This window comes from Mya arenaria, chromosome 9, assembly GCF_026914265.1.
Source record: "Mya arenaria isolate MELC-2E11 chromosome 9, ASM2691426v1".
NCBI classification, from domain to species: domain Eukaryota; kingdom Metazoa; phylum Mollusca; class Bivalvia; order Myida; family Myidae; genus Mya; species Mya arenaria.
Window position 1 is genome coordinate 15,091,202 of NC_069130.1, and position 16,129 is coordinate 15,107,330.

Genomic DNA, 16,129 nt, shown 5'->3' on the forward strand with positions numbered 1-16,129 from the left:
CAGTGAATCAAAGCATTGTTTTACCATCTTAGACCATTAGCTATTTTTAATCTTTATAGTGATTGAGTTTATTATTTAAAAAAAAACATTGCTGAACGTTCAACCAATTGTATTTTTCTCGACAGAACGTAGTTCGTTTTCTAATATTATTCAATGTATAGTACACAAGTGCAACTTTATTCTCATATACAGTATGGTGTTGGGGGTCGTGAAACACTAGAAAATTAATTCGTGGTCTGGGACCTACTTCGTATCAGTTTCACAGGCGGACTTATAGGAACGTGAAACCGGAGTTATCCAGTGATCGGCAATAACTGAAATGCGCGAATATGATTCGATCACTTGACTTGAACCACCAAAAGGGTGAAAACACAGTCATTGAAATGTTGCTTTAATGACCCTAATTGTTTATTTGACAAGCGTTATTTTTCTGACAGAAGAGAAAAAAACAACAAATTGAATCATAGTCAATATAAAATAATGAAAGTTTTGGTAGATGAGTGAGGATTATATTGATTATGGAGCTGATTCTTTCGCTTTTAATGATAAAAAGTATTTAAAACGTTGATTTTAATTGGCCATTAAAGTTACAAAATGTTTCAATAACAAATATCACTTTACAGGAAGTAGACGGAACAAACATCAAAGACATAAATATCAAGCGTCTACGATTCCTGATCAGTGTTGTAAGCCAGGAACCAATCCTGTTTGACTGCAGCATTCGAGAAAACATTCTATACGGGCTGGAGGTGGCTTCATTTGGAATGGATGACGTCATTTCCGCCGCACGCTCTGCAAATATCCATGAATATATCGCATCATTGCCAGAGGTATTTTTATTGTTAATAAGTTGTACTTTCTAATGATGTAAGATGTGTTGATACCTATTTGTGGTGTGTTCCGCCCAAAACAATGGTTTTAAAGGCCTAGTTTAAGGAATGTTTGGCATTATAATCCCCTGCTGTGCTTCTTCTGCTAATTGCACTGGTGTCACAGCAGGATCCAATTTCCTGTATATTGGTTTATTGGCTTAGGGCCATTTAGGGTCCAATATTATAATGAAACCTCCAAAACTGCTCAGCAGGATACTCAGATTGGAGATCTGATAAGAGGGATCAAGGCAAGAAGATTAAGATCAATACACAGAGGTTGTGTACTATACCCCGATTTGGGGGTGGGGGGTGGGGGGGGGGTGATGGGGTCACTTATAGAAGGCTTAAACTAGGCCTTTAAGTAATAGTCAGATGACATGAAGTGAATTCTTAGTGATTAAAAACGGGCGGAATGCGCGCAGCGAACTAGTCCTTCTTAATCATTAAGAATTCACTTCATGTCATCTAACTGACTAAGAATACAGCCTTATTTGCTAATACATTGTCGACGTAAAATCTGACGCAGGGATTGTGTATCGGATGAGTGGCAAAAGGCTGACCTTTAAACACGCGCGAACGTTGAAATTCTTAATGATTAAGTCGACTACCCAGTGGTTGCCTATCTGCAATCTCATTGGCTGAAAATGTAGGTTGTATTCGAAAGGACATACGTCTACTGTCGTATCTCAGCCAAATAAAACGTCCTCAAACATAACATATTCAATTACACCATTTGTGTTTATAAGAAAGTATTATCAAACAATATTTGTTTTCATCACTATGCTCTTTGTTCCCTATGTTTGAATATCTAGACAGCACAGATTGCATATTCATGGAAAGATAAAAAAAAATCAATAAATTTTCACATTTTTTGCATCGTAAGTTTTAGGATGGAAATATAAGATTTTTTTTCATTCAAAATAAAAATGAGTTTGAAAAACAGGTGCCAGTGAATTGACATAGGGAAGCAGACAACAGCCCGGGTCAGTCGCATTAAGCTATTTCATGGGCTAACCTTAAAGCTGCACCCTCACAGATTGACCTTTTTGACAACTTAAAAAATCTGTACAAAACTGTAATTAATTTATGTATACTGTTCTTTCGGTCATGTCTTTACATATTGATTAAAAACAATACCTTTCAAATGATATAACACTTGGATTGGGTCAGTAGGCATAACCTTAAAGCTGCACTCTCATAGATTCAATGTTTTAACAACTTTTTTTGTCTTGGAACGAGCCAATTTTTGCGAAAATCCATGGAATCCAGTGATAAGACTGCTGACAAAAATCAGATCGCAGATTTTTATATTTAAGCTCAAAAATTAATGTTTTATGCATTTTTCTTAAAAACTAACTAACGGTTAAAGCCATAAAACATTAATTTCGAACGGAAATATGATAATCTGCGATCTGATCTATTGTCAGCAATCTTTTATCACTGGTATTCAAATATTTACGCAAAAATTTGCTCTTTTCAAGACAAAAAATAAAAACGCTGTAAAAACGGTAAATCTGTAAGAGTGCATCTTTAATTATTAAAGTTAACGGAGCTATGAGAGTACTAGATTATTTGTGAATCGTATTCTTTAACACAAAGTCTTACATTCCTTTATTTGTCAGGGCTATGATACGGTGGTAGGGGAGAAGGGGACCCAGTTGTCTGGGGGACAGAAACAGCGGGTGGCCATTGCCCGAGCCCTCATTCGCAATCCCAGAATTCTTCTGTTGGATGAAGCCACTTCCGCTTTGGATACGGAGAGCGAAAAGGTTTGAATTAGACGAGTATTTATAGGCAACCTAGTTCATTTGAAGGCTCAAACAAAAAGATAGCTGAACGACGACTGAATTGTAGGAAGTATGCCAGACATACAAAAATCAATTTCATAATCTTATCATTCAAACATTTCTTGGTTAAAAGGAAAGCTTTGTACAATACCTACTGTAGCAGAATATTTCAACAGAATCGTTTTATGCGTCACTTTGCTTTTTTGTTTTATTTATATCTAAGAACCAAATGTATAAAAAGATATTATAACGCGTGTCCAAATCTGCAAAAAATGTCAATTTAATATCCGAAAAAATCGAATAAGAACTCAATTTACCTGTTAAAGTTTATATACAATGCAAACATCTTTTGAAACTAGTTTTTCCCTTTTTCATCTTTAATATTGTTTTGCTCTTCACATATTTATTTTTTGCCCAAATATATGTCTTTGCATATGTTGTAATTGCTATGAACATGCTTATATGTTTAATGCAATAATCATTGTTGAGTTGAGAGGAGTTTTTTTTAGCTATAATAGCATATAGAAATGATACGCTTTTATAAATCAAAATCAGGTTTTCCCCATTTAACAGGATTTGCAATATAATTTTAAGTAACAAAGTTAGATTATACGTCCCTCTTTAATATCCAACTTCAAAATTATACATAGCTTACAGTGGCAAGTTTTTCATAAGATACAGTAAAAACTCGATATGTCAAAGGCGTTTGGACCTCAGGAAATTCATGTAGATAAGAATCATTCGATTTAACCGAAATACCGAACATACCTAACTAAATCTGAAATAGTCCAGAAATGTTCGGCATAACCGGAACATTGAGATAACAGAGTTCGACATAGCGAGTATCGACTGTAATTGTACAAACATCCCGAACAGTTTACTTATCAAAAGTTGAGCCATCACATGCAAATATAATCTCTATTAACTGTTTACTCATACTGCGTTATATTTCTTAACCCTAGGTGGTGCAAGCGGCCTTAGACAATGCCCAGAAGGGCCGAACGTGTATTGTGATAGCCCACCGCCTATCAACCGTGCAAAACGCAGACTATATTTACGTAATTGACGCCGGAAACGTGGTTGAGAGCGGGAACCACCACCAGTTACTGAGCCGGAAAGGAGTTTACGCCCAGTTGGTCTCCGGCCAACAGTTAGCGAAATGATAATGTTTATATTTAGAAAAAAGTGTTTTAGTTTTGAATTTAGGAGTTTGTAGACATTTGCATTCATACATTATTTTATTCATTATAATTGTGTTACTTATTTACTCTAGAGTGAAAAAGTAGAAAGCTTGCGCAAAACGCTACTTATTCGGGTACGTGTAAATGTGAACTACTTTTTGTGCACTACGTCATCAAGGAATGTGTACATTGAACAAATTTTGAATAACATGTACGATAGCACGAGGAAAGTTGTTAATGCGACAACAGCGAGTGTACTAATCGGAACTCCTCGGCCATTTTCCATCGAAAACAACATTGGATGTTTGCTGGTACATTAGTAGTTCATAACACTTTAAATTTAGTATTAGGTGATTATATTGATTTACCGTCTCTTTTGTATTACTAAGTTTTAATTGATTTCCCGTGAAGTATATTATTGCATAAATTATTAAGATTCCCAAGAGGTAAGTCATTAAAATTAACTGCTCAATTAAAATTACTACGCGATCTACTTGCAGCGTAGTGTTAAGATCTCTGACATTGTAAACCGTTCATATACATCCAAGGTTGTTTTCGATGGAAACTGGCCGATGTGTTCCGAAAGCGAGTCTACAAGTACAAGTTTTAAAAAGTTAATTTGCAAACCATTCTAAATAATGGCCACACTTCTATGTAAGTGTAGCTACACGCCGTGTTCCGCAACCTCTTCAATGTTATTTGTATTCAAGCTAGTATTTTACCTACAATGTTTATTCTGTACGGTAATTTGTACTTTTAAATCAACGACTGCCCTGGGAATGATTTAAAGGCGCGGAATATAGATTGATGCAAAATAGTTTTTATTTTATTTTAATGCATTATCATGTTTAACTCATTTGATTTTAATGATCAAAACAGAAATAGGATATGACTTAGGTACAAATAAAAAAATAATCGATAAATGAGTATTTTTTTAACTGAGATATTTTTAGCTGCATAGCTATTAATTGAAAAAACAACATTTATAAAGGTATTTATAAAGGTTCATATTGTTTAATCTGTTTAATCAATTTTGCCTGCGAAAAAAAGATTTTTGATATTTAAAATTATTTTTTAATCGCGTTTGTAATTTTAGAAATAATTGCTGTGGTACCTTTTCGAAATGCAAAAGAACATCATATTTCGTTTTTTTTTTACATACGAATAGATTTGTTGGCTTGCCTCTGTAGTTTTTGTGATTGTGTTACTGCTTACAGTGTACATTTTGTTTTACATAAACATTTCATATATGTTTTTTTTCCAATTTAATGCAAATAGGTAATTAGTTGTCTCGAAATAAATTGAGATAAACAATGTATTCACATTTTCTTTTTGGTGCCCTTGGGTTACATGACATTTAACAAACCTATACCAAAATGCCGACATTTAAAGCATTGGTCTTTTACTTCTATGCCAGCATTTCACATACCCACTAACATGGAAAGCATTGGTCCTTTCCATCTATGACAGCATTTTACTTACCCACTTAAATGTAAAACATTGGACTTTTACTTCTTTGTCAGCATTTTACTTACCCACTTAAATGTGAAACATTGGACTTTTACCTCTATGTCAGCATTTTACTTACCCACTTAAATGTAAAACATTGGACTTTTACTTCTTTGTCAGCATTTTACTTACCCACTTAAATGTAAAACATTGGACTTTTACTTCTTTGTCAGCATTTTACTTACCCACTTAAATGTAAAACATTGGACTTTTACTTCTATGTCAGCATTTTACTTACCCACTTAAATGTAAAACATTGGACTTTTACTTCTATGCCAGCATTTTACCTACCCACTTAAATGTAAAACATTGGACTTTTACTTCTATGTCAGCATTTTACTTACCCACTTAAATGTAAAACATTGGACTTTTACTTCTATGCCAGCATTTTACTTACCCACTTAAAAGTAAAACATTGGACTTTTACTTCCATGCCAGCATTTCACATACCTACTGACATGTAAATCATTGGGCCTTTACTGCTGTTGCACCATTTTACATACCAATTAACATGTACAGCATTGGTTCTTTACTTATATGCCAGCATTTCACATACCTACTGAATTGAGACGCAACAGTTCTTTACTTCCATACCAGCGTTTTACAAACTTACTGATATGTTAAACATTGATCCTTTACGTCTTTGCCAGCCTTTATCATAGCTACTAAAACATGACGCATTGGTTCTTTACTTCAATACCAGCATTTTACGCGTTGGTCTTCAACTTCAATACCAGCATTTTACGCATTGGTCTTTAACTGAATTACCAGCATTTTACACATTGGTCTTTAACTTCAATACCAGCATTTTACGCATTGGTCCTTTACTTCTATTTCCGCATTTTACAAACCGACCTACATATAAGCCGTTGGTTTGAGTGTTATCTTATAGAAGCATGACTGATCGTTGAGATGGCTAATAGTCAATGTAATTATAAACAAAACATGGCATTGACAAAACGGTTAGAATTATGTTTACAAAGATATTTTTGTTACTTTGTGTTTTTGATGGCTTTTCTAATACTGTTTGATGCCATTTTATATGTTTTGTATTGATTGTGTGACGTTTGAAATAAACCATATTATACAATATTTGCGTGTTAGTACATGATATATGCATGCTTAAAGGGATTCGTTCATAGTTTGTTAATTTTTTTTTTTCAAGATATTTTTACCACGACTTAAAGTGTAGCAAATCATTGGTGTTAAAACAAAGATACTGAAGGCTTGGACCCTTCAACAAATGCTGATAGATCCGCAAATATTGTCTTTGAAGATCACGAATTTTACGTCAGCAACGCAATTCGCCGAAGAGTTGTTTCGTGATTGGCTGATCAAATTATCACTTTATGTTACCAATGTCTTTGATGAAGGTTAAAATATCAATCCGATGTGGTACCAATCTTTGTGGCCGAGTGGTGTAGGTTTCGGATTTCTAATTTTTTCTTCCACTGTACCGGTATGGGTTAGATGCCCACTAAAACTGGAATATTGTTTTATATATAATTGTATTATGTCACCAATTTCAGTATCAAAGAGTTTTCTTTTTATAATATAAGTGTTTTCAGATTCCTTTTCTTGAAAATTAATTCTTGGTCCAAAACACGAGCGAGTCCCTTAACACATACAGCAGGTAATTGCAAGACTATTTATTAATTGGTCCATATCGGTTGAATTGTTTGCATACGCAAATAACATAATTGTTTGATTTTAAAATTGTTACAGCAAGGTAAATTATTAATTTTAAATGTCAAAAATTGCATTTTTATTGTTCAAGTAGAATATGCTTTACCTAGACATACATAATTCATGTTATATTCATTTCGTTGTCCTGAAAATGGTTAACGATTTTCACTATGTCATAACATTGAAGATTTAAATTTATATCATGATATGTGCTAAACTGTTCAACTAGGCAAAGTATGTGCATATTTGTGTACTGATAGAGATCGTTTTGTTTTATGAAATAGTGTAGAACATGTTAATAAAGTATTGTTATCACGAACAAAGCGGTTTTACATAATATATTTAACGTACTGAAATACACATGTTGTCAAAAAGAAAATATATAGAATAAATCTAAAACATAGTTCAAATTGTTTTGTTTCTTTTACATTCAAAGGTCGTTGTATTGTTCTATGCTATTTTTATATTCAGATTAAAACGAGATCACAGTTTGAAGTTTACTTTTCGGAAGTTACTTTAAACCTTATTACTTATTAAGAATTAAAAAAAAACACACACTTTCAATTGGTTTTGAGTGTTTACATTGAAAGCTGTTTGAATAAAATTGCATTTTTATGGCAGCCACCATAAAGAGGCAATGTTTGCGAATGGTCAAAAAGAATTAATGTAATAAAAATTTAAATCAGACTCTTCTAAAGGCAGAATTATCCATGTTGGCCAAAATACTTTGTTTACAAACGAAAATACCATGTAATGTACAGGAATGGCTATGAAGCAGAATCTACGCTATGTGTATTACCAGGACACGCCACATACCTGCATTTATACATGCAGCCATACACTATGTACGTGAAATTGTACCTGTAGCTACAGGCCGTGTACGTGAAATTGTACCTGTAGCTACACAGTGTGTACGTAAAATTGTACCTGTGGCTACACGCCGTGTACGTGAAATTGTACCTGTAGCTACACGCCGTGTACGTGAACTTATACCTGTAGTTACATGACGTGAACATGAAATTGTACTTGTAGCAACACGCCGTGTACGTGAACTTATATCTGTAGCAACACGCCGTGTACGTGAACTTATATCTGTAGCAACACGCCATGTACGTGAACTTATACCTGTAGCAACACGCCATGTACGTGAACTTATACCTGTAGCAACACGCCGTGTACGTGAACTTATACCTGTATCTACACAACGTGTACGTGAACTTATACCTGTAGCAACACGCCGTGTACGTGAACTTATATCTGTATCTACACGCCGTGTACCTGAACTTATACCTGTAGCAACACGCCGTGTACGTGAACTTATACCTGTATCTACACAACGTGTACGTGAACTTATACCTGTAGCAACACGCCATGTACGTGAACTTATACCTGTAGCTACACGCCATGTACGTGAACTTATACCTGTAGTACACGACGTGTACGTGAACTTATATCTGTAGCAACACGCCGTGTACGTGAACTTATACCTGTATCTACACGCCGTGTACGTGAACTTATATCTGTAGCAACACGCCATGTACGTGAACTTATACCTGTATCTACACGCCGTGTACGTGAACTTATATCTGTAGCAACACGCCATGTACGTGAACTTATACCTGTATCTACACGACGTGTACGTGAACTTATATCTGTAGCAACACGCCATGTACGTGAACTTATACCTGTATCTACACGACGTGTACGTGAACTTATATCTGTAGCAACACGCCATGTACGTGAACTTATATCTGTATCTACACGACGTGTACGTGAACTTATATCTGTAGCAACACGCAATGTACGTGAACTTATATCTGTAGCAACACGCCATGTAAGTGAACTTATACCTGTAGCAACACGCCGTGTACGTGAACTTATATCTGTAGCAACACGCCATGTACGTGAACTTATACCTGTATCTACACGACGTGTACGTGAACTTATATCTGTAGCAACACGCCATGTACGTGAACTTATACCTGTATCTACACGACGTGTACGTGAACTTATATCTGTAGCAACACGCCATGTACGTGAACTTATACCTGTATCTACACGACGTGTACGTGAACTTATATCTGTAGCCACACGCCTTGTACGTGAACTTATACCTGTATCTACACGACGTGTACGTGAACTTTTATCTGTAGCAACACGCCATGTACGTGAACTTATACCTGTAGCAACACGCCATGTACGTGAACTTATATCTGTAGCAACACAACGTGTACGTGAACTTATATCTGTAGCAACACGACGTGTAAGTGAACTTATACCTGTAGCAACACAACGTGTACGTGAACTTATACCTGTAGCAACACGCCGTGTACGTGAACTTATACCTGTAGCAACACGCCTTGTACGTGAACTATAACCTGTATCTACACAACGTGTACTTGAACTTATACCTGTAGCAACACGCCATGTACGTGAACTTATACCTGTAGCTACACGCCATGTACGTGAACTTATACCTGTAGCAACACGCCATGTACGTGAACTTATACCTGTATCTACACGACGTGTACCTGAACTTATACCTGTAGCAACACGCCATGTACGTGAACTTATACCTGTATCTACACCACGTGTACGTGAAATTATACCTGTAGCAACACAACGTGTACGTGAACTTATACCTGTAGCAACACAACGTGTACATGAACTTATACCTGTATTTACACGCGATGTACGTGAACTTATACCTGTAGCTACTCGCCGTGTAGGTGAACTTATACCTGTAGCTACACAACGTGTACGTGAACTTATATATGTAGCAACACGCCGTGTACGTGAACATATACCCGTATCTACACGACGTGTACGTGAACTTATACCTGTAGCAACACGCCATGTACGTGAACTTATACCTGTAGAAACACACCGTGTACGTGAACTTATATCTGTAGCTACACACCGTGTACGTGAACTTATACCTGTAGCAACACACCGTGTACATGAACTTATACCTGTAGCTACACACCGTGTACGTGAACTTATACCTGTATCTACACGCCGTCTACGTGAACTTATACCTGTAGCTACACACCGTGTACGTGAACTTATACCTGTAGCTACACGCCATGGCCGCGAACATTAACTTATACCGGTAGTCACCGGCCGTGTACGTGAACTTTTACCTGTAGCTACTAGCCATGTACCTGAAATTGTACCTGTAGCTACACGGCGTGTACGTGAAATTGTACCTGTAGCTACACGGCGTTGACGTGAAATTGTACCTGTAGCTGCATGCCGTGGACGTGATCTTATTCCTGTAGCTACACGCCGTGTCCGTGAACTTATACCTGTAGCTACACGACGTGTACGAGAACATATACCTGTAGCAACACGCCGCGTACGTGAACTTATACTTGTAGCTACAAGCCGTGTACGTGAACAAATAACAGTAGCTCCACGCCGTGTACGTGAACTAATACCTGTAGCTTCACGCCGTGTACGTGTACTTATTTATACCTGTAGCTACACGCCATGTACGAGAACTCTTACCTGTAGCAACATGCCGCGAACGTGAACTCATACCTGTAGCTACTCACCGTGTACGTGAACTTATACCTGTAGCTACACGCCATGTACGTGAACTTATACCTGAAGCTACACGCCGTGTACGTGAACTTATACCTGAAGGTACACGCCGTGTACGTGAACTTATACCTGTAGCTACACGCCGTGTAAGTGTTCTTATACATGTATCTACACGCCGTATACGTGAACTTATACCTGTAGCTACACGCCGTGTACGTGAACTTATAACTGTAGCTACACGCCGTGTGCGTGTATTTCTACCTGTAGCTACACGCCGTGTACGCGTACTTATACCTATAGCTACACGACGTGTAAGTGAACTTATACCTGTAGCTACACGCCGTGTACGTGAACTTATACCTGTAGCTACACGCCGTGTACGTGTATTTATACCTGTAGCTACACGCCGTGAACGCGTACTTATACCTGTATCTACACGACGTGTACGTAAACTGATACCTGTAGCTACACGCCGTGTACGTGAACTTATACCTGTAGCTACACGCCGTGTACGTGAACTTATACCTGTAGCTACACGCCGTGTACGTGAACTTATACCTGTAGCTACACGCCGTGTACGTGTACCTATACCTGTAGCTACACGCCGTGTACGCGTACTTATACCTGTAGCTACACGCCGCGTACGTGAACTTATACCGGTAGTCACACGCCGTGTACGTGAACTTATACCGGTAGTCACACGCCGTGTAGGTGAACTTATACCTGTAGCTACACAACGTGTACGTGAACTTATATCTGTAGCAACACGCCGTGTACGTGAACATATACCCGTATCTACACGACGTGTACGTGAACTTATACCTGTAGCAACACGCCATGTACGTGAACTTATACCTGTAGCAACACAACGTGTACGTGAACTTATATCTGTAGCAACACGCCGTGTACGTGAACTTATACCCGTATCTACACGACGTGTACGTGAACTTATACCTGTAGCAACACGCCATGTACGTGTACTTATACCTGTAGCAACACAACGTGTACGTGAACTTATATCTGTAGCAACACACCGTGTACGTGAACTTATACCTGTATCTACACGACGTGTACGTGAACTTATACCTGTAGCTACACACCGTGTACGTGAACTTATATCTGTAGCTACACACCGTGTACGTGAACTTATACCTGTAGCAACACACCGTGTACATGAACTTATACCTGTAGCTACACGCCGCGTACGTGAACTTATACCGGTAGTCACACGCCGTGTACGTGAACTTATACCGGTAGTCACACGCCGTGTAGGTGAACTTATACCTGTAGCTACACAACGTGTACGTGAACTTATATCTGTAGCAACACGCCATGAACGTGAACTTATACCTGTATCTACACGACGTGTACGTGAACTTATACCTGTAGCAACACGCCAAGAACGTGAACTTATACCTGTAGCAGCACAACGTGTACGTGAACTTATACCTGTAGGTACACACCGTGTACGTGAACTTATACCGGTAGTCACCGGCCGTGTACGTGAACTTATACCTGTAGTCACACGCCGTGTAGGTGAACTCATACCTGTAGCTACACACCGTGTACCTGAACTTATACCGGTAGTCACCGGCCGTGTACGTGAACTTATACCTGTATCTACACGACGTGTACGTGAACTTATACCTGTAGCTACACACCGTGTACGTGAACTTATATCTGTAGCTACACACCGTGTACGTGAACTTATACCTGTAGCAACACACCGTGTACATGAACTTATACCTGTAGCTACACACCGTGTACGTGAACTTATACCTGTATCTACACGCCGTCTACGTGAACTTATACCTGTAGCTACACACCGTGTACGTGAACTTATACCTGTAGCTACACGCCATGTACGTGAACTTATACCTGTAGCAACACGCCATGAACGTGAACTTATACCTGTATCTACACGATGTGTACGTGAACTTATACCTGTAGCAACACGCCAAGTACGTGAACTTATACCTGTAGCAGCACAACGTGTACGTGAACTTATACCTGTAGGTACACACCGTGTACGTGAACTTATACCGGTAGTCACCGGCCGTGTACGTGAGCTTATACCTGTAGTCACACGCCGTGTAGGTGAACTCATACCTGTAGCTACACACCGTGTACCTGAACTTATACCGGTAGTCACCGGCCGTGTACGTTAACTTATACCTTTAGTCAAACGCCGTGTAGGTGAACTCATACCTGTAGCTACACACCGTGTACCTGAACTTATACCGGTAGTCACCGGCCGTGTACCTGAAATTATACCGGTAGTCACCGGCCGTGTACGTGAACTTATACCTGTAGCTACACGCCGTGTAGGTGAACTCATACCTGTATCAACACGCCGCGTACATGAACTTATACCGGTAGTCACCGGCCGTGTACGTGAGCTTATACCTGTATCTACACGCCAAGTACGTGAACTTATACCTGTATCTACACGCCAAGTACGTAGACTTATACCTGTAGCTACACGCCGTGTACGTGAACTTATACCGGTAGTCACCGGCCGTGTACGTGAACTTTTACCTGTAGCTACACGCCATGTACCTGAAATTGTATATGTAGCTACACGGCGTGTACGTGAACTTATACCTGTAGCTACACGCCGTGTACGTGAACTTATACCTGTAGCTACACGCCGTGTGCGTGTATTTCTACCTGTAGCTACACGCCGTGTACGCGTACTTATACCTATAGCTACACGACGTGTAAGTGAACTTATACCTGTAGCTACACGCCGTGTACGTGAACTTATAGCTGTAGCTACACGCCGTGTACGTGTATTTATACCTGTAGCTACACGCCGTGAACGCGTACTTATACCTGTATCTACACGACGTGTACGTAAACTGATACCTGTAGCTACACGCCGTGTACGTGAACTTATACCTGTAGCTACACGCCGTGTACGTGAACTTATACCTGTAGCTACACGCCGTGTACGTGAACTTATACCTGTAGCTACACGCCGTGTACGTGTACCTATACCTGTAGCTACACGCCGTGTACGCGTACTTATACCTGTAGCTACACGCCGCGTACGTGAACTTATACCGGTAGTCACACGCCGTGTACGTGAACTTATACCGGTAGTCACACGCCGTGTATGTGAACTTATACCTGTAGCTACACGCCGTGTACGTGAACTTATACCTGTATCTACACGACGAATACGTGAACATATACCTGTAGCTACACGCCGCGTACGTGAACTTATACTTGTAGCTACACGCCGTGTACGTGAACTATTAACAGTAGCTTCACGCCGTGTACGTGAAATTGTACCTGTAACTACATGCAGTGTACGTGAAATTGTACCTGTAGCTACACGGCGTTGACATGAAATTGTACCTGTAACTGCATGCTTTGTACGTAATTTATTCCTGTAGCTACACGCCTTGTGCGTGAACTTATACCTGTAGCTACACACCTTGTACCTAAACTTATACCCGTAGCTACACGTCGTGTACGTGAACTTATACCTGTAGCTACACGCCATGTTCGTGAACTTATACCTGTATCTACACGCCGTGTACGTGAACATATACATGTATCTACACGCCGTATGCGTGAACTTATTCTTGTAGCAACACGCCGCGTACGTGAACTTATACTTGTAGCTACACGCCGTGTACGTGAACTAATAACAGGAGCTCCACGTCGTGTACGTGAACTAATACCTGTAGCTTCACGCCGTGTACTTGAACTTATTTGTACCTGTAGCTACACGCCATGTACGAGAACTCTAAACTTGTAGCAACACGCCGCGTACGTGAACTTATACCTGTATCTACACGCCGTATGCGTGAACTTATACCTGTAGCTACACGCCGTGTACGTAAACTTATACCTGTAGCTACACGCCGTGTACGTGAACTTATACCTGTAGCTACACGCCGTGTACGTGTATTTATACCTGTAGCTACACGCCGTGTACGCGTACTTATACCTGTAGCTATACGACGTGTACGTGAACTTATACCTGTAGCAACACGCCGTGTACGTATACTTATACCTGTAGCTACATCCCTTGTACGTTAACTAATTCCTATAGCTACACGACGTGTACGTTAACTTATACTTGTAGCTACACACCATGTACGTGAACTTATACCAGTAGCTACACGCCGTGTACGTGAACTAATACCTATAGCTACACGACGTGTACGTTAACTTATACTTAGCTACACGCCGTGTACGTGAACTAATACCTATAGCTACACGACGTGTACGTGAACTTATTTATACCTGTAGCTACACGCCGTGTACGTGAACTATTACCTATAGCTACACGCCGTGTACGTGAACTTATATTTGTAGCAACACGCCGCGTACATGAACTAATACCGGTAGTCACACGCCGTGTACGTGAACTTATACCTGTAGTCACACGCCGTGTACGTGAACTTATACCTGTATCTACACGCCAAGTACGTGAACTTATACCTGTAGCTACACGCCGTGTACGTGAACTTATACCTGTAGCTACACGCCGTGTACGTGAACTTATACCTGTAGTTACATGCCGTGTACGTGAACTGAAACCTGTAGCTACACCTCGTATACGTGAACTTATACCTGTAGCTACACGCCGTGTACTTGAACTCATACCTGTAGCTACACGCCGTATACGTGAACTTATACCTGTAGCTACACGCCGTGTACGTATACTTATACCTGTAGCTACATCCCTTGTACGTTATCTAATTCCTATAGCTACACGACGTGTACGTTAACTTATACTTGTAGCTACACACCGTGTACGTGAACTTATACCAGTAGCTACACGCCGTGTACGTGAACTAATACCTATAGCTACACGACGTGTACGTTAACTTATACTTGTAGCTACACGCCGTGTACGTGAACTAATACCTATAGCTACACGACGTGTACGTGAACTTATTTATACCTGTAGCTACACGCCGTGTACGTGAACTATTACCTATAGCTACACGCCGTGTACGTGAACTTATATTTGTAGCAACACGCCGCGTACATGAACTAATACCGGTAGTCACACGCCGTGTACGTGAACTTATACCTGTAGTCACACGCCGTGTACGTGAACTTATACCTGTATCTACACGCCAAGTACGTGAACTTATACCTGTAGCCACACGCCGTGTACGTGAACTTATACCTTTAGCTACACGCCGTGTACGTGAACTTATACCTGTAGCTACACGCCATGTACGTGAACTTATACCTGTAGATACACGCCGTGTACGTGAACTTATACCTGTAGCTACACGCCATGTACATGAACTTATACCTGTATTTACACGCGATGTACGTGAACTTATACCTGTAGCTACTCGCCGTGTAAGTGAACTTATACCGTTAGTCACACGTCGTGTACGTGAACTTATACCTGTAGCTACACACCGTGTACGTGAACTTATACCTGTAGCTACACGCCTTGTACGTGAACTTATACCTGTAGCTACACTCCTTGTACGTAAACTTATACCTGTAGCTACACGCCTTGTACGTAAACTTATACCTGAAGCTACACGCCATGTACATGAACTTA

The 16,129-nt window shown here is 39.6% G+C and overlaps 2 protein-coding genes across 5 annotated transcripts in view; one reads left to right on the plus strand and one right to left on the minus strand.

Annotated features, from left to right (window-relative positions):
• The window catches only part of LOC128245306 (ATP-dependent translocase ABCB1-like), a 52,121-nt gene extending 45,483 nt beyond the window's left edge, over positions 1 to 6,638 (plus strand). For all 4 annotated transcript variants that reach the window (XM_052963430.1, XM_052963428.1, XM_052963429.1 and 1 more), the window contains 3 exons: positions 624 to 830; positions 2,495 to 2,641; positions 3,622 to 6,638. In XM_052963430.1, the coding sequence (XP_052819390.1) occupies positions 624 to 830; positions 2,495 to 2,641; positions 3,622 to 3,822 (555 nt within the window). In that variant the 3' untranslated portion in view covers positions 3,823 to 6,638. The remainder of the gene's footprint in view (positions 1 to 623; positions 831 to 2,494; positions 2,642 to 3,621) is intronic.
• LOC128245308 (neprilysin-1-like) overlaps positions 1 to 16,129 on the minus strand; it is a 180,504-nt gene that overhangs the window by 121,548 nt on the left and 42,827 nt on the right. The gene's annotated exons all lie outside the window — the stretch shown is intronic.